General features: G+C 33.7%; 3 protein-coding genes and 1 long non-coding RNA gene across 4 annotated transcripts; 2 read left to right on the top strand and 2 right to left on the bottom strand.

Annotated features, from left to right (window-relative positions):
- Positions 1–291: 291 nt before the first annotated feature.
- Positions 292–3,301, top strand: LOC118270048 (uncharacterized). The gene is made up of 2 exons (XM_035585495.2): positions 292–458; positions 962–3,301. Exons 1-2 carry the CDS (start codon positions 408–410, stop codon positions 3,299–3,301), a joined length of 2,391 nt encoding a protein of 796 aa, XP_035441388.2. The 5' UTR covers positions 292–407.
- A 2,353-nt stretch (positions 3,302–5,654) lies between these two features.
- On the bottom strand, positions 5,655–18,239 carry LOC118269888 (uncharacterized). Its single transcript, XR_007707460.1, has 8 exons — positions 17,774–18,239; positions 17,101–17,152; positions 16,198–16,331; positions 15,043–15,108; positions 14,348–14,469; positions 12,943–13,006; positions 11,385–11,512; positions 5,655–6,110 (listed from the first exon to the last, which is right to left on the bottom strand). It is a non-coding gene; the product is annotated as an uncharacterized LOC118269888 (long non-coding RNA).
- LOC118270057 (homeobox protein HOX3-like) lies at positions 11,539–12,654 on the top strand. Its single transcript, XM_035585503.2, has one exon. The coding sequence runs from the start codon at positions 11,611–11,613 to the stop codon at positions 12,640–12,642; it is 1,032 nt and encodes a 343-aa protein (XP_035441396.2). The 5' UTR covers positions 11,539–11,610; the 3' UTR covers positions 12,643–12,654.
- Positions 18,240–19,558: 1,319 nt separating the features above from the next.
- LOC118269959 (homeobox protein otx5-B-like) lies at positions 19,559–22,619 on the bottom strand. The gene is made up of 3 exons (XM_035585357.2): positions 22,470–22,619; positions 21,955–22,024; positions 19,559–21,488 (listed from the first exon to the last, which is right to left on the bottom strand). The coding sequence occupies exons 1-3, from the start codon at positions 22,485–22,487 to the stop codon at positions 20,356–20,358; spliced, it is 1,221 nt and encodes a 406-aa protein (XP_035441250.2). The 5' UTR covers positions 22,488–22,619; the 3' UTR covers positions 19,559–20,355.
- Positions 22,620–25,431: the final 2,812 nt, after the last annotated feature.

The raw sequence follows: 25,431 nt of genomic DNA, 5'->3' as shown, positions 1-25,431 counted from the left end.
AGACAAATATATAATTATGTATTAGTTAATTGATAAGTAAACGTTTATATTACTTATGTCTGTACTAAAATATCATAACACCTTCTTCTCTCTCTCTCTCTCTCTCTCTCTCTCTCTCTGACAATAAAATAACGCACGCTCATTAAGCAACCTCGAACTGCATGTCTGTAATAGAATTTAAGCCTTATTGTGAATCGTTAGAGTTGAAAATCGATTAAATATTATTGACAGTTTAATTTAATGTAATTTAATAATGTCTGTTGGTTATAATGATGTTAGGGTAGTTAGCAATTAAAGACATTATATATAAGGTTTAATACCCACCGGAGGTCTTTCTTAGTCGGTTCAAAAGAGTGTGTGAACAGGTTTTGTGTGGGATATATACAATAAATAGAAATAAATGGAAAATGGACCGGTTTCAACCTACTAAAGAAGAATATCTGAGATTTATGCACGTGGTAAGCTATTTAACAATTAATTTAGCCCACTTGATAATAGTTTATTATTTAAGAATATTTTCTAGTACACGTTAAATTGAATGTGTTTATATTTACAAAGAAAGTAGCAAATGGCATTCCATAGTTTCTGTCTACCCCCATGGGAGACAGGCGTGAGGTTATGTAAATTATCATTTTTGTTACAAATGAATTAAAATAACTAATTTTCTTTAGGTTAGTTGTAAGAAAAAAATTGGTTACGGTATTAATTTTTACCAGTTGTTATGATATATTTATTGTCAGTAGGGTAAGGCAATTCTTACAAACCCGATCCAATTGTAAATTAGATTCCTATGTTTGAAAATATTAGAAAAACAATTTTGAATAAAAAATATGGTGCAATGATACAGTTTCACAAAAAACTTTTAATATAACCTTGCAACGTCACGCCTTTTATTCCCGAAGGAGTAGGCAGAGGTGCACTTTTCACCATTTGTTTTAATGTATATATGTTTAATTTACAGTTGTCGTTGGAGCAAGAATACAGCGATATTGACCTAACCAATGAAATTAACCCAAACAAAGAAACCAAACAAAGAAAGCCTAAAAGAGCCCGCAGTGCATTTACGACTGAACAAGTAAACTTCCTTGAAACAGAATACAAGAGATTTCCTTATATTTCTGGTACTAAGCGCCTTGAAATAGCCACATTCATAAATATTCCTGAAAAAAACATCAAAGTATGGTTTCAAAACCGTCGAATGAAGGAAAAAAGGGAACGTATGGAAATGCTAATGTATGAACAAGATGAGTCATCAGTGAATGAACAACCACATCCATTACCAGCTGCAGTGAGTGAAAGTGATTATGATAAACAAAAAAAATATATTGACCAATATATTGAATCTGCATTAGCATCTGCAACATTAAATCAATCATCGGCACCTACAACGGTGACTTCAATTGCTCAAATGGGTCAATCTATTGAATCTTCATCAGCGATATCACATCAATTATCGGCACCTGCAACGATAACTTCAATTGCTCAAATGGGTCAATCTATTGAATCTTCATCAGCGATATCACATCAATTATCGGCACCTGCAACGATAACTTCAATTGCTCAAATGGGTCAATCTATTGAATCTTCATCTGCAACATCACATCGATCGTTGGCACCTGCAACGGTGACTTCAATTGCTCAAATGGGTCAATCTATTGAATCTTCATCAGCGACATCACATCAATCATCGGCACCTGCAACGATGACTTCAATTGCTCAAATGGGTCAATCTATTGAATCTTCATCTGCAACATCACATCGATCGTCGGTACCTGCAACGGTGACTTCAATTGCTCAAATGGGTCAATCTATTGAATCTTTATATGCAACATCACATCAATCGTCGGCACCTGCAACGGTGACTTCAATTGCTCAAGCGGGTCAATCTATTGAATCTTCATCTGCAACATCACATCAATCATCGGCACCTGCAACGGTGACTTCAATTGCTCAAAATACTGTGCCTGAAACTAAAATAGTTCATCCTTCTGCGCTATTCATAAGTACTGATAAATTGTCATCAAAACCAAAAACATCTGCTGAACTGTCAATCGAGTTATGCAAGAAATACAATGAATTATTTTCAAAACAATTTTCCAATAAACAGGCGAGACAAGAGGTTCCTGATGAAATACTAGGATGCCAGAATCAGCCAGAACAGTTAGCACAAAACAGGAACATGAACGCACCTGTCGCACATACTAGTAGAATAAATGAACCTATGGGACATACTAGTAGAATGAACCAACCCGTGGCAGATACTAGTAGGATGAACGCACCTATCGCACATACAAGTAGGATGAATGAACCTATGGCACATACTAGTAGGATGAACGCACCTGTGGCACATACTAGTAAGATGAATGAACCTATGGCACATACTAGTAGGATGAATGAACCTGTGGCACATACTAGTAAGATGAATGAACCTATGGCACATACTAGTAGGATGAATGAACCTATGGCACATACTAGTAGGATGAACGCACCTGTGGCACATACTAGTAGGATGAACGCACCTGTCGCACAAACTAGTAGGATGAACGCTCCTGTCGCACATACTAGTAGGATGAATGAACCTATGGCACAAACAAATAGGATGAATGAACCTATGGCACATACTAGTAGGATGAACGCACCTGTGGCACATACAAGTAAGATGAATGAACCTATGGCACATACTAGTAGGATGAATGAACCTATTGCACATACTAGTAGGATGAACGCTCCTGTGGAATATACTAGTAGGATGAATGAACCTGTGGCACAAACTAGTAGAATGAATGAACCTGTGGCACAAACTAGTAGAATGAACGCACCTGTGGTACAAAATAGGCAAATGAATGCACCTGTGCCACCAAATAGGCAAATGAACGCACCTGTGGCACCAAATAGGCAAATGAACGCACCTGTGGCACCAAATATTCAAATGAACGCACCTGTGGCACCAAATAGGCAAATGAATGCACCTGTGCCACCAAATAGGCAAATGAATGCTCCAGTGGCACACACTAGTGAAAAGAATAAACCCCTGGCGGGTCCTCAGGCTATGTCTAATAATCCTGGATTTATATCATCAGTACCAATGGTTTCACCATTTTATCCGCAGGCTTTCATTCCTGCTGTTTGGAATCCAATGGGAGGATTAATGCCTATAGGCGTACCGGTACCGATACGACCACCTTTAGTAAATCACATGTGTTTGCCTGAAGAACTGTGTAAGTGTGAATGTCATGAAAAACAAAAAGAGACGCCAAAACAACAAGATGCCCATGATTTGCCACAGCAAAATGCACCTTAAGCCCGTTTAATGTACCCCTTCAGAAGCGTCAATACTCATTTTTTTTTATATTACTGAAAGTAATAGTCAGATATTTTTACATATTTGTACTCAATTTCAGAGTGTATTCTTTTTAGCCATAGTTTTAGTAAGTCATTAAATCAATAGTTTGTGTTTAATACCTTTTGCTTGTTTCATGTTTTGTGTTTTAATGTGACATGTAAATATATAAGGATTATTTTTTTGTGTATGTGCAGGACAGTAGAATTATAATGAACTAAAATGTTGGTAGTTATTTAAAAATAACATATTTGTTCTGTGTGTGTTTCGTTCGTAGTATATTTGTGATGTATTACTATTCTAAATTAGGAACAAGCTAACACTTGGGAGTAAACAAATCGAGTTACTTTATTTTTTTATCTTTCCATGACTTTGTTTCTTATCTTTGCTTACTTACATTTTTCACATCTTGAGTGGATTATTTCCAGTTACACTTAATATTTCATCAGTTTCAAAAACATTACTTTTATGTTTAAAAACCTTTTTAAAAACTTAATATTGTAAGACAACATTGTAATGAATTACTCAATTAATATTGTTTATCAAGATAAAATACTTGTAGGTATTAAAAATTAATATTGTTTATCAAGATAAAATACTTGTACTGAAAGGTAATTGATGTTAGTGCCTAAAGTATATATAGGTATAGGATAGGACAGGACAGGAATAGCTTACAAACATATCAATAGAAAACTACGATTATTCTAAAATAACCTCTTAGAATTAGCTGTCGAGATAATGTGGTGAAAGAACAAAAACCTTTTATACGATATTATGTATAATTGATTAAATACTTTAGTGTAATAGGAAATAATTATTAGGAAATATAAACAATAGGAGTGACTTGGTTTATTTGTTCCCAGGTGTTTATGTTAAGAGGAAAAGGTATATCTAATCGAAATAAATTTTACACAAAATATATTATTCGTTTTATTTAACAAAGTTAAAACTGTATTTATAATGAAATACTGAATTAATATTATTATTAATATTGATTGATATGAGCTCCATGAGGTGTTGTCGAGTTATTTAAATTGCCTAAAATATTTCCCTCATTACTGAACTTTCTTTGGCGTTATGGGTATTACCTACATCATACCCATCGTTCCATGGGTGGATAAAATTCCGAGCAGGAATCGAACCTGCGTCACGTTGTGCCGCAATCAGTTGCTCAGCCGCTGCGCCCATTGATGACGGTGGTTTAGAAAAGCGGTTTTAAAATGTTAAAACTAAATTATTGTTTGAACTAGAAATGCGTTTAAAGAACGTGAGAGCCCAGTGTGATTTTTTTACGTTATCATGATCGAAACGTTGCAGCGGCTAGTCCTCTGATTGGTTAGTTAACTGCACCTGACTGATCAGAGCTCTAAATGTCCCTAAACTTGTCGATCACGTTAATGTAAAAAAAACTCACATTGGGTCCTCCGTTGTTGTAGGATGATTAAATAAAAAGCAATATTTGATGTAGTACATTTACTTGTAAAATAAAATATAACCACCTTTACAAAATGTACTTTATAATTTTCTCCAAATTGCTAGTATCTACGTTATTTACATTGGATACCACGTACCCATGGATACACCAAGCTAAACAAACCAGTTCATCATACCTTTTTATGTTCTTTCTATACACTGATACATAATTGTAACTCTTATCTTAGTTGGTAAGCCTTAATAAATAAATAAATACATTCGACCGTCAGCTTATACTGGTTATAAAGGTTATATAGCCTGATGTAACCGTTCTACCTGTGAACTACTCGCAGATAACCGCACTTTAAATATTTAAACCCTCAAAAAGGTACTAATGAAGTTAAGATCTGAAAAAAAAGTAAAATTAAAATTTGCATTGTCGTAGCACCGTCTACGCGACCGTAGCATCGTCTACGTAGCGTAGCCCTTGCTACGAAAATGTTCACAACCGCCTCACAAGCTTGCTACGTACGGTTGTACGCTTGTAACTTAAGAATTCACAAATTTCCACAAACAATGTGTCCGTTATTTTAGACATGTTTAGAATGAAAAAAGTTATCGTCATTTTTAAGTGACAAAAAGTTAAAAGTTTAAGCGAAGATTGTAGCTAGGGCCCTTTTTATATGTCATTTTTTGCGAGGCAATGACCCATCGTTCTTTATTAATTTTGCATTAAAAAGTCGGAACATGTGTACATGTATGTATCTCATCTAACGATAGTTATTATAGTGACACATACTAAATTAACTAAAACCACAGTTTACTCACGTAAATTAATGGAGAAAAGCTTTACTAGTTTCGAGTCACAAAGGGACTCTTCATAATGAGCAGCGTGCGCAGACGCGGCGACGTCGCGCATCCTACTGGTTAAACCATTTTATTTTAATTAATTTATGTATATAATTGAATGGTAAAGGTAGAATTGCATTACTTTTGCGTGGCGTGTGCCGCGCTGGAAGCGTATAGGTGTTATTACTAAGGCACACACTTGCATGTCGCGTAGTGTCGGGTGGATCAACAAACACTCGCACCCGATTGGTGGCAATGCACGGTAATGTATTTATGCCTTTAAAATTGTCGCTGGCTTCTGCCTTCATGGACACAGAAATAACTCAACGCAATACATAAATGAAAAATCACATTAAAACAATTACATATTTAATTAGTTATGGTTTGTAAAAACGTAATGTCCTCTTCAAATATAATATATTTATAAATGGTCCAGTGGTCCAGAATCACAAGTGCGATTGGAGTAGAGTGCTGATGACCTCAGATAGCACTCCCTTCGGCATGGCCCCTGGAATTAAACAAAGAACGATTAGTAAATCAGATCAATAACATTATAATACATGGATTTAAGCCTCATTTGTGGACATATGGTGGGTCAGGCGCCTGAATGGCGGCATACATCGCGCTCGCGCAATCACAAATATCGTCACCCTCCCGGCTAACTGTCGTAACTACAAATTGATGTTTTTCCAGGGCAACCGTTTTTCGGTCGGACGTTACTGTTAAATTACTGTAGATGCGTTATTTGTGGCTTTATCAATGAATTGAAAAGATTTTTTATATAGGTCTTGGCTTATTCTTTAATTTTGTAGTCGCCCTAAAGCCCTAAGGTATCTATTTAATGTCAGTGCAGATACGTCGGTTTGTGAGATACAACAGTTAGCGGGGAGGGCGACGATATATGGTACCTACTATGAGCAATGTATGACAGATGCTTGGTCCGTCTTTTTTAGCAGACGGAGCGCCTGATAGTAAGCAATCGCCGCCGTCCATGGACACTTGAAACACCAGAGGCGTTACAAGTGCGTTGCTGGCCTTCGGGGGTTAGAAATTTAAGTGTTGTTGGAGAATCGGGGATTTGGATGATTGGGAAGGGGGGTAATTGAGCCTCCGGTAACCTCACTCTGCATCTGCGTAAATGAAGCCTTACGCGTAAAATATCATTACATATATTTGGTTTGTCACGTAGGTTATACCAATTATTACATCGATAGGTTAATTCTATACATTATATTAGAAAAATTGCTACAACACACAGTTCCATAAGACATTGAAGACCCTTGTCGAAGATAGTATATTGGAGAGGTAAATATTATCTTCATATAAGTAATTATCATTAAATAAAACGAGAACACTTTGGCACCAAATAAAATATGACAACAGGTAGGGCTTCACTTTGTAGGTACTTAAATAATTATCAAATTACCTATTAAGTAATCGATATGCACCCAAAAACTTACATAGAATAACGTAATGAATTTAAAGTTTCGTTACGGCAATAGTAATAATTATGGTTTTAATTTACTAATTGAATATTAGTTAAAATCCGGTTTCTTAATTGCCATTAAAAGAAAAACGTTATCGAGCACAGGTATTTGTTTAATTGATAGTTATACTAATGAGAAATAAAAATTAAGTACATCTGGCGTAGAGGCAGACCAATCAGTTGATTTGTGGCACGACACGGCTTTATGTGGAATAATTTGTTAAGGGTGCAATATTTGGAGCTGTGGACTACCTAGCGGGTTTACCGGGGCTCCGACTTGGAAAGCAGGAGAAGGAACGGGTGGTATTTAGTCAGTAAGATTCTGACACTCCTTCTCGCCTTGCCCAAGGTAAGAGAAGTAATTGGATGATTTTTTCCCCCTCAAAAAAAGGGTGCAATATGTATGTGTTGTGTTTTTAAATTCCCAATTGCCGACTTAAGTTTAAGAGGCAACTGTAGATGTTTTCCAGCTGATAAGGATATAGGACAAACATTATAAGTACCTCGTGGTTTGACGGTGATTAGCACACAATGCGGTGAGTCGTACGAATTGTGTGACAAGGATTTTTATAATAATTGCAACGTGTTGTTTGTCTTTTTTAACTAACAACATTTGATTTTTAGTTTTATTTCCGCTTGTAGTATAATAAATATAATAATAACTATAAGTGGAAACTAAAAATCCAATGTTGTTAGTGTAGCATGGATTTCCGCAAAGTACCGCCTGATTCTATTCTATATGTTTTTAAAAAAAATATACACTTTTGAGCTTTTCTTTAAAATACAATGTTTTTTTTAAATACAATGACATGTTCTGCTCTGTGGGAAATAAAAGATATGATATTTTGATAAAATGGTGATAAGCGTTTTACGTTAAATACGTAGTGGATACAAAACAAAACCGAAGGGTGGTTACGAAAAATGGGATGCACACATATGGACACCCCTAAAGCAGGTATGTGACACACGTAAAGGAAAATGTGTAATAAGGCGTCGTACATAGGAATGATGACGGCAAGAAATGAACATCAAAATATATGTTATAATCAAATCCATAACCCCAAAAGGCCGGCAACGCATTTGTATCTCCTCTGGTGTTGCGGGTGGCGTTGGTCGACGCTGTCGATTGCTTTTACTGTCAGGTAACCACCTGACGGTTCGTCAGCTCAATTTTCGGCCAATTCTATAAAGAAAATATCAAAAAGTAAATATAAATTTTCCTGTTGTGGTTTATTATTACGCAACACTTATATGGAACGACGAAAAAGTTACTACTAAAAAACATACAATATTAATTCAATGATTAAAAAAATGCGCTACACGCTATTACAACGCTAGCGCACTTCGTAGCATATTATAAATTTATAAGATCTATACTGTAACTTATAATCTAATAAACTATATTATTGTTGAAACCGGTAAGAATATATACATTGTACAATACAATATATAAATAAATGAAATACAATAACCCAACCTTATTTATCCACTTCTATACAAAAATCCACACAGGCGACAGAGGCGTCCGTCTCCTCGAAGTGGCTTCGTACAAATGATTATTCCCTAAACGTCATGTTAGTGACTTTTGATAACGAGCATTACGATGCTCGTAATGTCTAATTAAGTGCCATTGCATTAAGCGTTACTAATTGATATTTTCTACTAAGTACGTCAAGTTTCTGCATTAAAACCTAACCTAAAATATTTATGTTTTTACAGATAGGATTATTTTAGTGACATTACAATCGAAAATGTGTAATTTAGCGATATGACTTTAAACTTAAGGGAAAGTTCTCTAGAAAAGAATTATCCTCCCACCAGACGAGCTGATTATGCCTGGCAGGTTTTATGCCCAACTGTTGTTCGTTGGGATTTTCTATACATGATCATTCGCATGTAAACTTCATATGTACGACATAGGATTTATGACGACATCCGTTGATCGTCTATGTGTGACTTCTGTCATCTGTCACTTGTCATGTGTCGCCACAAAACATTCACAAAAAAGAATGAAATGTTGGCGTAAGGGCCACTGACACCCCGGGCGAAAATAATGTGGCGCCCACTTGAGGGAAGCAATATCAAGTGTTAGTAGTAGTTTTTCAATTTATTGGCGCCCCCCAGACTTTGTCGCCCTGGGCCATCGGCCCATGTCGCCCCCCCCTAACGCCGGCACTAGGTACGCTTGTTTGCCCGCAATTAAAAAAAAAATCTGTGGAGTTTCGAGTGTGGTTTGTTTGCGTGTAGTATGTTTTTATAAATTTTTTGCTATATGTGTGCAAACTTATAAATTGAATCCAAAATCTAGATTTTTTCATGACGTTTATTTTCACCGCATGTCAGAGTGTAAAAGTATTATTTTAAAATGAAATCACACGTCATGTATTCCTGTGAATTGATGAATACTTTTAACATTTTGAACACCTCTTCAATCCAATAGGGTATATGACTAATGTTTAATGTCCGTCTTGTAGATTATTTTAAATCATTATACACGTGTTTTTCATTTTCTTACAGAAACAACTACTTTCGACAATATATTGATTTGAAATATCGAGTAACGTCACTTCTAGGTATATTTTACACATAGGAATGACGTATTTGCCCCCAATCTAAAACTTTTCCTTTTATTTAAGTGTTGTTACGATAAAATAAAAAAAAAACACGTGTCTTATATTTTTTCATTACCTAGTTGACAGACTAAATAGATTTTTTATTTTCATACCTCGTCATCATCCCTATTACAATCGATCTACTTTGATTTCGTACTTGCAACACTGGCGCCACATGCAATATAGATTGTGTGAACTAAATGGTATTTTGACAGCTACGAACTACGAACATTGACACTATTTTGACAGCTACAAACAAATAATTTAATTGGATTTGTTTATGATTAGGAATAGCTAATCGTGTTAGTTCGAAAGTATTAATGATGAATACGTAATGAAGAGGAGTTTACTTAGGACCATAATCATTAACAAATAAATATATTATGGTTGAATTTTGATCTCTAATTTTTTGTATTAAAGTTGAAATTTGATTGAAGTAATTTTCGATATTCAAGCTTAATGCTCGCGTGTATGATATTAAAAGTATTTAAGTAATTGATAAGTTTATATATCCTTAGCTATGAGACTTACTCATCCGAACATAGACTTTCCTCTCAGTATAGTTAATGCTTAATTGGTTTGGTTATTAATAGTTGTCCATTAACTGAGTAACTAACGGTGATAAGAGACCTTAATTAGACATTAGATAATGATTTTGGACCTGAATATATATATAGTTGTCATTCAACAACAATGTTTTAAAGTCTGTGGACTGTTCCCGGGCGTATTCATCATCATCCCCAACTCCTCAAGTCCTCATATCTGTTTCTAAATGTGCCTGGATGTGATCATGAACTATCAGTTGTACCTTAGTAACCGCGCGAGAGACAATACTCATAAATACACTAATGGGGATATCGGAAGCGAAAATATTACTGTAAGTATTATTATTTTTTGTTTATCTGTCTGTGCTGTCAAAAAACTTAGTATAGGGTTACTACACACTAGTGTAGTAACCCTATACTAAGTTTAAATAACTATATTTAAGCGTGAATTCATATTCACGCTTAAATAACTAGCATGTCTTGAAACTATTCGACTTAATATAAGCCTCTAGCATTGCTTGAAACTGGGCGAGTTCCTGACAAACAGTTACTTGAGTAAGGCGATAACATAATAATTAATTAAGTAAGTAAGTAATTATTATAAAAATGCCATAAATTCAAATAACACCATATCTGCTATATAAAGGACATAATAGTTGCCTCTATAAGTTGTGGTGACATAATATGTTGTTGTTTGTTTACAAACAACAGCAACATATTATGTTTATTATGTTTGTAAACCAACAACAGTTGTGGTTATAATGGTTGTTAACTAAAAATAACGGTTTATTCACATAAATATATTGAAAAAGCTCCACTGTGACTCGAAGCTAGTAAAACGGGTCTCAATATCTGTTAAACATGAGTGAACCGTTATTTGTAGTTAATTTAGTATGTCTCACGATAGTTATTATAAAAATAGTGGTTGTTGCTTTTTATAGTAGCTATGGTAAAGACAAGAATCCCTGAAGTTAAGACACCCATTTCTCAAGCACGAGGGTGCGGTTTCAAAACCTGGCGAGAATCAATGTGACTTTTTATAAGTTATATTTACTTTTTAAGCCAATTTAGATACCATTGGTATACGATGAAGGCGGCAAACGTAGTGAGGAAATCTGGACTTGAAATTTCCAATATACCTTGAGCAAGCATGGTGATTAATGTTCTTTACTGCTTCATGTAGAAGACGCCTTTTCTTCGCAGTGAGTTAGTTGGAAGCTGATGATGAGATCGATGTCACTTGTTTCACATTGTACTTCATGCTCAGCTGTGGACAACGAAGTAGTTAGATAAGTCATTGATAGTAAAAAATATGGGAAAGCACGATGATTTTTGAGAATTAATGTTGTACCTTTTTAGTTACAGATGGATACCCAAGAAAATTACAAGCAACATACTGTTAAAAAAAAGGTGAAAAGGTTCCGAAGCACATTTACAACGGAACAAGTAAACTACTTAGAAAAGCAATACAAAAAATGTCCTTATATCACAAATCATCAGCGGAAAGAAATAGCTACAGAGTTAAATATTAGTGAAAGAGCAATCAAAGTATGGTATCAAAATCGGCGAATGAAAGAAAAAAGAGAAGGTGGTGGTCAAAACTTTGAAAATGAACAAATTAAACATGCGGATTATACCAAATATAATAAATGGCAATTAAACAATATGATGAAGTCTCCAAATTATGAACCACGAATATTGACAAATGGGAAAACGTCAGATAAAAATGTAACAACAAATCATTCGACAAGTACAGTTGCTGAACAAATGAATAAATCTATTGAATCTGCATACGTGACGACTCCAGTTCCTGAAAATATAGTGGCTACAACTAAAGCAGATAACTTAGTTACTGACGTATTGTTAAAAGAACCAAAAACTAAACAAATAAACCAAATGGATGTAAGTAATAAAAAACATACTAAAAAAAATTCTACAACAGTCAACAACGAACAACCAAATCAGAAGGAACTAGAGGAACCAAAGAAAAATTTACCCATCAATACCACACAACAAATAAAGCCGGAAGATTTAACATTAAACCAGAAAACGAATGAACCTGTAGCAGTTCCTGAGGCCGCTTCGAATGATCCTGGAATAACAACAGTACCAACAGTTCTACCGTTTAATCCGCAGTCCTATGCCCCTATGTTTTGGAATCAAACGGGTGTGCCTATTATGCCAATTGATCCTTCAATATCTGCGTCAAGTTCTTCGTTAGTCAACGATGCATCATCATCTCAAGATAATGTTGTGATAAAGAGGTGTTGGCACTGTGATCCTAATATTAGACAGTTAATGATGCAAATGCCCTATACATTTCCACAACAAGATCCAAATTTTCAATATATTATTACTGCTGTACCGATACAGACTCCTAGTCCAAAGTCTTCATGAATAGGCCAGCCAAGCCAGAATGTGATGACGATGGCTTCATCACAGTGCAGAAGCCTACGACGTTGCTGTATGTATCTCGACTTCGCTACTCCACGAAGCTGGGGTATGTTAAGGGATGAAAGGAGTTTCGACTCAATATCTCGATAAGTTCCTCAAAGCAGAGTTTTGGTTGAAGGATCTCGTCTACCTACGTTTTCGCGGCAGGTTACGTGATAATGTAATATTATTCTGTGTATTGTGTTTTATATTTGCCATAGATGCATTTTTATGGAATAGATGGTAAACAAACAGAGGAGTCACCTGATGGTAAGCGATCAGCGCCGCTCATGGACACACGCAACACCAGAGGAGTCACAGTCACAGCCTGAAATAAATATACAAATAATGAAATAGTCAAATTGTTTTATAAAACGAAAATAAATAAAGTATTTGTTGTCATTCGTCAGTGATTATTTTAAAATATAGATACATTACTGCTAGTATACATATTTTAAAATAATTATTATTTTGGAGAGCTGGCTCTCAAGTTCAGGAATGTTTTCGTGAATATTGTAATTAATAGGGTCGGTTTATACCGGCATAGAGTAGAAGCGTTTAGAAGTCAAAATCCATCCAAAACGCGCTTATCTGTGCACGCATTCGTACGATTTCGCATACACACACGATGAAGACCACGGAATACAGAAAACTAAAAAATGTACATCAGACAGAAGTTCGAAATAAGTTTAATTTGTTGGATTTTCGCTTAGATGTGCTTCGACTTTACATCCGTATTAATTTACTTTTGTAGTGTAATAGGAATGCTCTGTGATATTAATTTAAGTAGTACCTAAGTTTAGTTTTAATCACAATTGTTATTTTAGTCTACAGGAAGAGATTCTTGTAGAGATATGCAGTATGTTCTTCATAGTTTAAATATATCATCTTGTCATTTAATTAAACAATGATTTTTATTTGTATGGAAGTATTATTTCAAATTGTAAGTGTACATATTATGTGGGCACTATGTTTGAAACAACTGTCTTTAGATGTATTTTTTTCATGAAACGGTCTTATAGTCCCATTAATTTTGAAATTTTAAACGCTGTATTGTCGTTACATTGTTCTCACATATATATACAATAGGTAAATGATCAAATCATGTATCAGTGAGATTGCAATAAAATTATTATTTTTTTCAAAGGAGTAACGATGGGGTTTCTTTCTCATTCTTCTCGATTCGAAGCTACATTTTGGAATGAGCCTAGCTTCACTGACAGATAATTCAATTGACGTTTCAAAAGTGCCTAATCAAAGATTAATTGAAATAAATACATTGACTTTGATTTATTTTAAACATTGCCCCGCACTAGTAATTTCCCCTGTATCGTGGGTGCGTTTACATACACGTGACATCCAGACCAGAAACAATGATTTGTGGTCGGTTGCCCAGCCACTCCGACCACGACCTAAGAGCCTAATGGTCGGGAAACAACGCTTGCGTTGTATTTTGCCGTGTGAGGGAAGGTACCTCCCCTTCACTATCTATCCCCAAATCTCCAATGCCCAAAAACCTGACAATACACTTGAAACTTCTCTGGTGTTGTAGGATTCCATGGGCGTAGCCGATTGCTTACCATCAGGTGATAGGTACGCCCGTTTGCCACTTAATACCATTTTTTTTCTATCAGTCAATAATCACATCATTGAAATTAATGTTACCTACATCTTGTTGCGTCCATATTTGGCGAATGCTCTGCTCCCGTTCGAAGCGCGCACTTCTCGTGAACGTATCTTGATCTTCCTGCTTGCTTTTTTTATATCAAACATGGTGCCACCCGCTCGTAGCTGTAAACATTATTCAGACAATTTCATTGACGTTTCAAAAGTGCCTAATTAAAGATTAATTGAAATAAATGCCTTGACTTTGATTTTTTTTAAACGTTGCCCCGCACTAGCAATATCTCCTGTATCGTGAGTGCGTTTACTAACATACAAGTTCACAAACACATGACATCTAGACCCGAAACAATAATTTGTGGATCACACAAGAGAAAAGTTGCCCCGGGCGGGAATCGAACCCGCTACGCGTTGCGTGGCAGCAAGTTGCCCAGCCACTGCGTCAACCGTGCAGTTAAACTTGTGTAAAGCTTTGTAATATATGGTATGGATACTTAAAAAGCTTTCAAAATTGAAATCCTAGTTGAATTTTATTGTACTTGTTTTGTGGAAACTCCGTAAACAAGGCACAATTTTGTGGAACATTTAATATCAGGCCACTTAATCCCTAAACCGAAAAATTAAAACAGTTAGTTAGTACATTACAAATTGTAAAATACATTCTAATAATGTGCTTCTTGACTAAATATATGCGTAAACATACAACGGGGGTTTAGGAATTTGTAAATTATCTTCACTTACCAATTTAATTGATCCAGTGCCCTCAGTGTATTTTCGCTTTTTCTGTTGTAGGTTTAATTTCCCCGTCTGTAAAAAACGAATTTATTTTATTGAATTTATATGAATAAATGAATTATGAATATGAACAAATAAAATTATCTTTTTATAACATACAGGAGGTCTCTGAAGGCGACGTCTAAATGGCACCAGGTAGGTTTCAACAGCTATCAAAAAAATAATCTAAGTCTTACAGTTTCTTAATTACAGTAAATTATGTGTTATCCACGGTGAATACACCCAATGGCAGTCTATTGACTCTTGTTGCTACAAATCTTTATATTTTCGTCTGTATTTTTGCATACTTTATCTTTATTAGTGCCACAGTAATATGCAAAGATAAATTCTGAGCCTAAGTTGCGGTTAAGTAAAACTTTTCATAAGTAATTCCAGACGGACAAACAGAATAAAAAATATGTAATATTTTATAAATACACAATTATATACCCACTTTTATTTCCGTTAGTTACTATTTAAATGCTAGTATCGAGTTTATATTTTTCTTTACTCTAAGTTTTTCCGACAGGAGTGATACCACGACCTAAGAGCAAATTGTCGGGCAGCGTCGTGTGAGGGAAGTTCCTTCTCCTTCACCATCTATCCCTAAATCTCCAATGCACATACATCCGACAATACACTTCACTTCAATCAGGTGAGATGTACGCGGGCTTACCTTATCTCTTAAAATAAAACGGTGCATTCATTCAGTAATAAGCAGAGGTCGGAATTAGGTAGAATAATTACACTGATTTTATACAGCGAAAGAATAAAGTTGATATGCCTCAAATCCTAAGATTAATTTGAAGAGCAGAAAAAATCCCGTGATTTTTGAAATAAAAAGTTATTTACTTTTACACAATTTAAACCATTTTTACACGACGTTGCCAAACATACATCAATGACATCGGACGTCCAAAGTTGCCGTCCAAAGATGTTGCCACATTTGTAGTTATGTCTGACGTTCTTATTATTATTTAGTTGTAATATTGTTGGCCACACGGAATTGTCCATTAGAAATCTCAGGAAGGTCCACATTAATATCAACATTTCGATGCAAGTACATAAATAACTCTACCTAATTCCGACCTATGGTAATAAGACAAATCAAATTAATGTTACCATGTTACGTTGTGTCCATAGTTGGCGAATGCACTGCTTCTACAACAACGTCCGAAGCGCGTACATCTCGCGAACGTATCTTGATCTTCGTGAGTGCTTTTTTATTATCAAATCACGGTACTATCCGCTCGTAGCTGAAAACATTATACAAAACAATTTATTACTAAATAAAAAAGGCGGCACAGACACTGAAAAACTCTTTGCATTCGAATTTCAACTTTGTATTAAAACAGTAAAATTGGAAATCTAATAAGAAATTTGACAGAAAGGAGTACCTTGACCTGCCGTCGTCTGTATAAGCTACAAAATTATTTAACTTACAGAGTACATGCACTTTCTTATAGGTATTTCATAGTAAGTATACCTTCCTAATCTTATCCACTGGTTGAACCCAAGGCTTATTAGTAGTCAGGCTAATTATCATTTTGGATGCTATCACGACATCGTACGGTATTAACAAATTTGGAAATCTTTTCCAAATTTGTTAATCACTACATGCCAGGTAATTAGAATAGTTATGTGGGTAATAAGCAAAAATGTCTCGTCGTGGTGGCTCGGAGGTTTAATACGGCCGCTTTTCATGCATGATAGTGTGGGTTCTCTAGAAACTTACCAACGGCAAGTATCAATGTGACTTTTTCCGAGTTATATGTACTTTCTAAGATTATTTAGAAACCACTGACGTTTGTCAGTGGTTTCCACCGTTTGGTGAAGGATAAAATCGTGAGGAAACCTGGGCTTATAATTCCTAATTAAAAGTTTGAAATCGCCAACTCGCGTTGAGCAAGCGTGGTGATTAATGCTCAAACCTTCACCAGTGAGAAGAAGCGTTGGTCAGCAGTGGCCACTTTAGGCTGATGATGTGATGTGACGATGTGAAGCAAAAATGAAGTAATCATTTACCTTATTGTTAATGTTGAAAATGTTTGAAATGATTGATCCTCCATATTGTAATCTGTAAAAGAAATACAATATTTTTAGACATAAATCTAAACCTTCATTCACTTCATTCTGACCTGTTATATTTGCCCAATACGCTAGTTTCCAACTAGTCAAATTCAATACTTTTATTGAAATGTCAAAAACGTTACCGTACTTTTCTATGAATTTTGTACAAGATCGCAACTTATGACGTCATAATTTTTAATGCGTTAAATGGCACACTTATACTTCTCTTAAATTAGCTAGAAAAATTAAATACATAAGTATATCGTCAAATGAATGAATAAAAGTACGATTATTTTAGGATATTATTTGATAAAATAATTTATCTTTGACCTACGAAACTATCCAATTCAAATTGAAACATAGGAGAAGATTAAAAAAAACAACTAATGACATTAACGACAACTATAACTTGTTCCACTAATAGATACAGTTAAAATACTGATATACCTAATTCATAATACTTTCAAAAACATGACCTTGAACCCAATTTAAATGTGCATTTTAATATAAAACCGAAAAAAACCTAAAACTAAACAAAAAATTACTTTATTTTCTAGAAACTTTTTTCTATAACTATCTAAAAAATTTAAACGTATATACAATTTTTCACTCTTAATTATATACTTACATTTTTTAATTCTTCCATGGCTTGTAGCAAAATATTAATGGCGCAGCAGCTACCGATTATACGTGCGTCCGTTGCCATCGCGGGTTGGTATAAGACTGGCTTACGGATCACGATAAGACGCGGCACCCGCTTAATGCAGGACATGTCTGAAACACGTGTATACAAGACGTAAACAAGGCACAATGTTGTGTCATGTCTACGCCTAAAGTCAAGCAGGTTCAAACTAGTCTCAGTTTATTTATTTTTGAGGAAATATTAATTTTATTTAAGACTGAATTCACAAAATACATATACAGGACTTATACCTGCACATCATCGACTTCATGACTGGCATGACTTCATGACTGACTTGTACCTGTCCATGATGATGGAAAATGAGAATAGCAGAACGCATTAAGACTAAAGAAAATATTTTATACTTACTTAGATACTATTGTACTTTAGGCACAGAATACAACCTTAGACGGAAAGTAGATAATTGCCTGAATAAAATGAAAATGTAAGTTAAAGTGACTTGACACAGTAAATTGATTCAAAACCAGTGGTGAGAGATTAAACTAAAAGTACGTACTATAAACTATATAGCCGAAAATTCTGGTTATAATGTAAAATGCATTGAATATACAGTATGGAGATCACTCAACTTAAATGAAACTAGAAGTAGTACTCGTTCAAAGAAGCATAATGCAACTAAATATTCTAAAAATCGAAAATTAAAAAAGAAATAATTTTAGAACATGCGGCGCGGCTGTTGCAATGCTGTATTTGGAAAGAGAATTCAAATTAGCTCAAAGAAAACAATACACTTTTTGGGCACTCACTGGGCCTAAATCTGTATGCTTCTCACGAAACTTTCTCCATGTACCTCGCACGACAAAACTGTGGAATCAGCTGTCGTCGGTGATATTTCCGAACCGATACGACCTTCAAACGCTGGCAACGCACCTGTGACTCCTCTGGTGTTGCAGGTATCCATAGGCGGCGTTGATCGCCTACCATCAGGTGACAACCGTTTGCTCGTTTGTCGCCTATTCCATAATAAATAAAGTAATTATGAGATTTCTGCATACCCCATAATATTTATATGTAATTATCATAATTACCTGAAGTCATTAGGTCACTAATTACCTTCAATTTAAAAAACGAGTACCATAATTACCAAATGACGTCACAATAAATTCATAGTTTTAAAACTAAAAGTAATCTGTTTGTAATTAACATTGTTATCAGGAAAAATGGACATATCGAAAGAGCCCAATCTCAATATTATTTACTAATAGATATCCCAAGGTTTCATTAGTCACCTTCCTTCCAAATACGTCATGAAACATAAAATAAAAGTTGTACGGTAGCATAATATCATAAATCATTTCATCTAATCTACACAATAGGGAAGATGACGAGGTATGTAAATTAAAAATCTATATAGTCCGTCAGTTAGGTAATGAAAAAATATTAAACACGTGTTTTTTTATTTGTCATATAAGATAACAATACTTCCATAAAATGAATCAACGTTTGGGAGTGGGTGCAAAAACAGTAATTTCTACGTATAAAATGTACCTTAGGTTTGTTTCAGGTTCGAAAGTATTTGTTTCTATAAGAAAATTAAAAAAATCCTGTATGTCTTTATAAATAATCTACAAAACGGACATTAAAATAAAAAGTAATCATCTACCCTATTATTGCTTCATGGTCATTCAAACATTACGTAGGTAGGTAAAAAAAATTGACAATTTGTTGGTATAGACACTAGGTACAAACTTTAAATTAAATGAAATGAAAATTCTTACAAAATATTTTAATGGAATAATACACACACATTTTTAAAATTTATTAAATTATCACTTATTTATACTAGTACAATATTTCGGCGGGTAAGGTACCTCCCTTTACAAATAAATACAATTTTAATGTAAAGACTTAATAATATTACTAACTACAAGTTCAAGATATAACTTACAAAAAAATACAAGACAAAGAAAGACAGCAATAGTTTTAATATTCATAAAAAATACACAAATGTGTAAAAGTGTAAAATCGTACCTTCATCATAATATTAGATACAATATTTAAATAAAAGTTCACATAATAGTTTAAAAATAAATTATTTAACAATAAATTAATAACTTAATTTTAAGGTCGTTGTATTTAAACGGTTTAAATACAAACACATTAGTAATAAAACTTGATATTCAGGTATCTTAGACTTTACTACATAATTTAATTATATTAACTTCCTTAGAATATATAATATCTAGACTTTAATTAAAAGTATAATTTATATTTATTTTTAGCACGTAAGTATTGTAAAATATACTTAAGCCCGCCGCACATGCTCACACTCGCATTGACCATGCGAGTGGCTGTATTTAAAACCAGTGGGGCAGTACCAAACTCCCCGTTTGCTCTCACATGAGTTTATTTTTAAAGGTGTTTATTTTCACCTTCAAAGGACTTTAGTTTAAACTTCTGATTGGTTGCTCCAAGTTAACCAACCAATTACAGGGCTAAATGCAGTGACGTTTCTACCGCGTTGATGTAAAAATAAACTAGCATTAGACCCTCAGAAGTAAAAGAATTCACGGGTTATAAGAATGAGTAGAATTTGTATAATGGTTATCATAAAAATTGTGAGCATAGCTTTGCTGTGCTTCACATTGATAAGGATTGTAATAAACGAGATCGGATTGGTTTTCCTGACCCAAGTTAACATGTGACTCATTATAATATTCGTTAGATACATTGTTTGAATATGGACTACATCTTTCAGTTTCATTATTAAACCCAGCAGAGAATGAACTAGTGCCCATTGCTTGTGTTTTTTCTTCTTCACATGAAGTTTTATGATAATTGTCGTATGAGGTATTGGATTGGAGACCCTGACCAAAGTTAACAGACGTCATATCGTTAACAGATTCATTGGCGTCTTCCATTGAACACGACAATGCCAGTGCAATGGCGTCAAGTGAACTATACGAATTCGAACTACTTTTTCTGATTTCATTTTGTGGACTAGGAGTTAATAAATTAGTAAATGAGCTACTACTCGATTCATAACTCTTCTGTACGTCGAAAGATTGATTTGGAGAAGTATAGTTACAAATGGAATTAGTTTGGATGCTCTGGCACAAATCAGTAAGTATTTCATTGATACGAGTTTCTTTAGCTATGAAGTCAGATGCATATTCTAAATTCGGACTAGAAGATTTAGGAAGCAACGAAGTAACAACTGAATTGCTATCCGATTTAAAATTAATTGTCTGTCCTTCGTGAGATTGAAGATTAGGGCTGTAGTGAACTGGTGATAGGTTGAAATGATTCAAGTTATTAGTTGATGATCCATCGCCATTTGCGTAGGTTGTTGAATTAGTAACTTTACTTGGAATACAAAATTGGATATTATACCCATTTTCAATTTCAGTTAAGTCAGCTCTTTGATTCGGGCTACTTATTTTGATTTCATATTTCGGTAAATTGACTTTATTACTAACCAATTCGTTCTCTATTTTTATTTTCTTTTCTTTCTGTCTTCTGTTTTGAAACCACAATGTTATGCATCGCTCACTGACATTTAAAACTTGAGACATTTCTGCACGATTTAGTCGTTTGATGTATTTGTTGTCTCTGTAAGCTTTTTCTAATATGTTTAGCTGATCTGTTGTATACATTTGACGTTTTCTTTTTTGTCTTCTCATGACATTTCGTTTAACATCTGGAAATCATAATGATTTTAACTGCCACACTGAGAGACTTTTAATGATTACTTAAACTATCCTTTAGGAACAATTTTATATCGAAAATAATTGCTATCATTTAATTGAAGAAGATAAATTTAAAGTTAATAAATAAATTAGTTGATTTAATCAAGTCAAAACAGCTGAAGGTGTCTATAACAGATAGGGTAGTTTGATCTCGCATGAACGCGGGCGAAGTCGTTGGCAAGTAGTAAAAAGTAAACACAGTAATACTTAATTATTTTAAGTCATTGTCGTCACCGTAACATAAATAACAAGTTTGTTAAACTTATAATTTTAAGCATGGATTTAAACAAATATTGAAGATTGTGACTTTAAAAATTTTAATTTGAAGGTAATCCTAACTTTCACAACTTTACAAAACTAAGTTGTATAGGAACGGAATAAATATTATCAGAAGAAAAAAAAATCAGAAATACAAACCTTTGGTCATATGCGGTGATGGTCTTGGCCATACTCCTGTGTAATTGGGCCGATTCTCTCGACTGGTAATCTGTAACCAAAATAAGGTATTAACCTAAAAACATAATAATCGTATTTATTTTTTGTAAAATGATGTACATTGACTGTCTTCAAGTACCGAAGTGCTCGGTATTTTACTTGTTTATTTTATTAGATACACATTAAATACATAAGAGATTACATTTTATACCTACATCTACATAATTATATCAAAAACACATAATTTGAAATTCGTCAAAGTTCGTGTGTATTATACCTAATCAAATCATGTTGTAAGGAGATGGATGGCTGATGAATTAGTTTTAAGTAGTTAAAATTATTGTTTTTTTTCGTAAAATAGGTAATTACATAATGTGAAGTATTTTATATCACTTTAACTGTATAATGTATTGGCTTAAGCTGTAAAATTATGCATGATTTTTCTACTAATAAACAAGTAAATGTTGGAAAATGGAAAAAAAAGATAATTAATTTACCTCAGTTTTATCCCGCATGATTTTGTTTCTATATTTTTCACGGACCTTTTTTATTTCTGTCTCACTGTAACCCTCTTTTTACGACTGACTGGATAATTAAGTATGTACGGTATCTGTGGCGTGAAAGTTTTACTCATACCGTCAAATTTTGACAAAATTATACATCAGTTGTCAATGGTACGTAAGTAATATAAATTGAAAAGGTTGGGTGAAATTATCTCGATTCAGTCGTTTGCGTTGTCCTGAAGAGGTCGGTCAGTGATTGTTATAATATGGTGTTATAAAACTTCATATTTTTATTGTAATATTATATTATATATTAATATTTTATATATATTTTGCAAAAAGTTGTCATATTCGATCGCTTAGTTCTTCTGGATATTCGTTTGTGTGAACGTCTTACGTTTATAAAATTGTGTGTGTCTTAAATCGTCTTTAGAGAAAGTTCTAGAACTTACCTAATCCTTAAATTGGGTAACGATATTTCGTTTTTTTTTTGGGTTACTTGTGTCTATTTAAAATCTAATTTTTTAAATGCATCATCAAAAATGTTTATATACATCTATATAAACTTTATTTACGTACAATAAAATTGGTAAAAGGTCTTTCTTTGTCGTTGCAAATCAAGATTACGTTGTTGTCAAAAAAATTCTATTATTGAAATAAAAAATATCTTAGTCTGTCTGGGATATATGTCAAACGATGTTTGTGTCTGTTTGTGCTCTTTTGCTCACGTTTCTTTATTTTCGAGGGTGTACGAAAGTATTGAACATTTTTTCTTGTTACTGAATAAGGAAATAAATGTATTTCCAATTGTTATGTTGCATAATGGTTTTAGGAAAGCGAAAAAGGTCAGAAAATTCGTCTTAATACTTGTGGCATAATAATACCAAAAGGCAACATTATAACCAAAATATGGGTCTACCTTGTACTAATTATAAAATTCGGTTTTTCTAATTTTAAATAGGACAAAGACTTTGAAAAAGGAACGATAGAAAATGATAATTTATCGTCATAAAATAAATTTATCCTACAATAAGTATGTAACAAACTACCAAGTTTTTCTAAGCTTTGAAGTTCCAGTTAGATTTCGTCGTTGTGAAGTCCATCATTGAAATAGAAAAAAAATCGTCTGTCACATTGGAAGTTTTGTTTCTTGTCTTAGGGTTGTTAGTCCTGTTCCTTCGCTTACGTATCTTTCGATTCGAGATTAGAATATATAAGCGTAAGGAGAACTATATAAGGACAAGGGTAGTAGACAATAAAAATATATTGTAGATGAGAATAGTTCTAAAATCTTGCTTCAAAAGTGTATGCGATTGTAAACCAGTCTTTGTCTGCTGCGACTGGTACTACTGGCTGGTCACATTTATTGTGAGTTAATCGAGATTAACGCGAGATGGTGTGATAAAATAAATATTTTATTCCATTTCGATCGGTCGAGGTCGGTCGAGTAATGAGTCTTTATAAGTTCGACAGTGTATTATTACAAAAAAAAATCATACTATTGTCAGTAGAAAAGTTTTCTTAGGAAAGATTGTTGCATACAATTCAATACTATAAATTGTATGTACATTTTTACGCTTTCGCTTACGCTTCTTTAGTATCCTTCCCAAAAGTTGAGTGTGATGTACTCTTGTGACAAGTCATATAATATCATATCATTGTGACAAAAAATAAATGATATTATACCTTCAAATCTAATATTTCGTTAGTGAAAGGGCTTGGTAACTGCGCTTAATATAATAAAGAAGTTTTCTTAGGAATATATAATAAAAAAGTTTTCTCAGGAAAGATTGTTGCATACAATTCAATACTATAAATTGTATGTACATTTTTACGCTTTCGCTTACGCTTCTTTAGTATCCTTCCCAAAAGTTGAGTGTGATGTACTCTTGTGACAAGTCATATAATATCATATTATTGTGACAAAAAATAAATTATATTATACCTTTAAATCTAATATTTCATTAGTGAAAGGGCTTGGTAACTGCGCTTACGTCTTTGGGATCTTTACATCTTTTACGATGAAAAAGTGACGGTAGAACTGAAATTATATAGAAGACATTTTAACCGTTAATGTTAAAAAGAACACTGATTATTTGTATAATTTTGTGTTTGTGGCTATCTTCGCTAGTTCTTATTACTTACCATTGTTTAAGAGGTCTCTATAGATATCGGCATAAATAAAACAACAGAACATTAGTTTCTTTTTCTGAAAATACAGAATATCTACTGTTCTATTCACATTATTTGTACCACTGTTTTTTTTTTTACTTTTTTATTAAGTAAATGATCTTTTGTTTGCTTATTGCCTAAGGATAAAACAATTTATATAGTAAACACGATTAGCGTTTACTTTTCCCATGGCGAGCTAAAGAATACCATGTCTGTATTGAGTTTTGGTGCGTCGTTTGTACTCGTCTATTGTTTTATTTCTAGGAAAGTCTCAAAGTTTTAAGACTTGTTCTAGAAATATATGATACATTTTGGAAATATATTAGCAGCGTAGTAATTTTTTCCATGGCGAGCTAAGAAATACCATGTCCGTTTTGAGGTTAGGTGCATCGTTTATGGTCCAGTTGTTGTTATTCGTATGTGTATATGTATATATACTGTAGTAGTATGTATACCATATTATTATAATTACCACAGACAGCCAAAGATAAGTTAAAACTTGGTCAATTTGGAATCACATTTTGCACTCATTTTTCCAATGGCGTGCAAAGGGATACCTTGTCAGCCTTGGATTTGGTTACACAAATTATTTCAGTCGACGGTAATTCGATAAAATTCACTTGTGTATTTTCTATTAGACATAGAAAATTTTGGACACAAAAACATTTATACGATGAGAATAGCTATGTATGTTTCTTCATAAAATATTTAAAATTCGTGATGTGTAATCTTGTTTTGTAACTTCATTTGTTTGGTTAATTCCTATGCAGACACAATATCATTA

This window comes from Spodoptera frugiperda, chromosome 30 (genome assembly GCF_023101765.2).
Source record: "Spodoptera frugiperda isolate SF20-4 chromosome 30, AGI-APGP_CSIRO_Sfru_2.0, whole genome shotgun sequence".
NCBI classification, from domain to species: Eukaryota; Metazoa; Arthropoda; class Insecta; order Lepidoptera; family Noctuidae; genus Spodoptera; species Spodoptera frugiperda.
Note: the sequence above shows the minus strand (reverse complement) of the source record. Positions and strands in the feature narration are given on the sequence as shown.

Coding starts and splice junctions, on each gene's coding strand:
- LOC118270048 (XM_035585495.2), top strand. CDS start 408: ATGGACCGGTTTCAACCTACTAAAGAAGAATATCTGAGATTTATGCAC. Junction 459..961: donor ATCTGAGATTTATGCACGTG/GTAAGCTATTTA, acceptor TTTAATTTACAG/TTGTCGTTGGAGCAAGAATA.
- LOC118270057 (XM_035585503.2), top strand. CDS start 11,611: ATGGATACCCAAGAAAATTACAAGCAACATACTGTTAAAAAAAAGGTG.
- LOC118269959 (XM_035585357.2), bottom strand. Junction 21,489..21,954: donor ATCACCGCATATGACCAAAG/GTTTGTATTTCT, acceptor TATGATTTCCAG/ATGTTAAACGAAATGTCATG.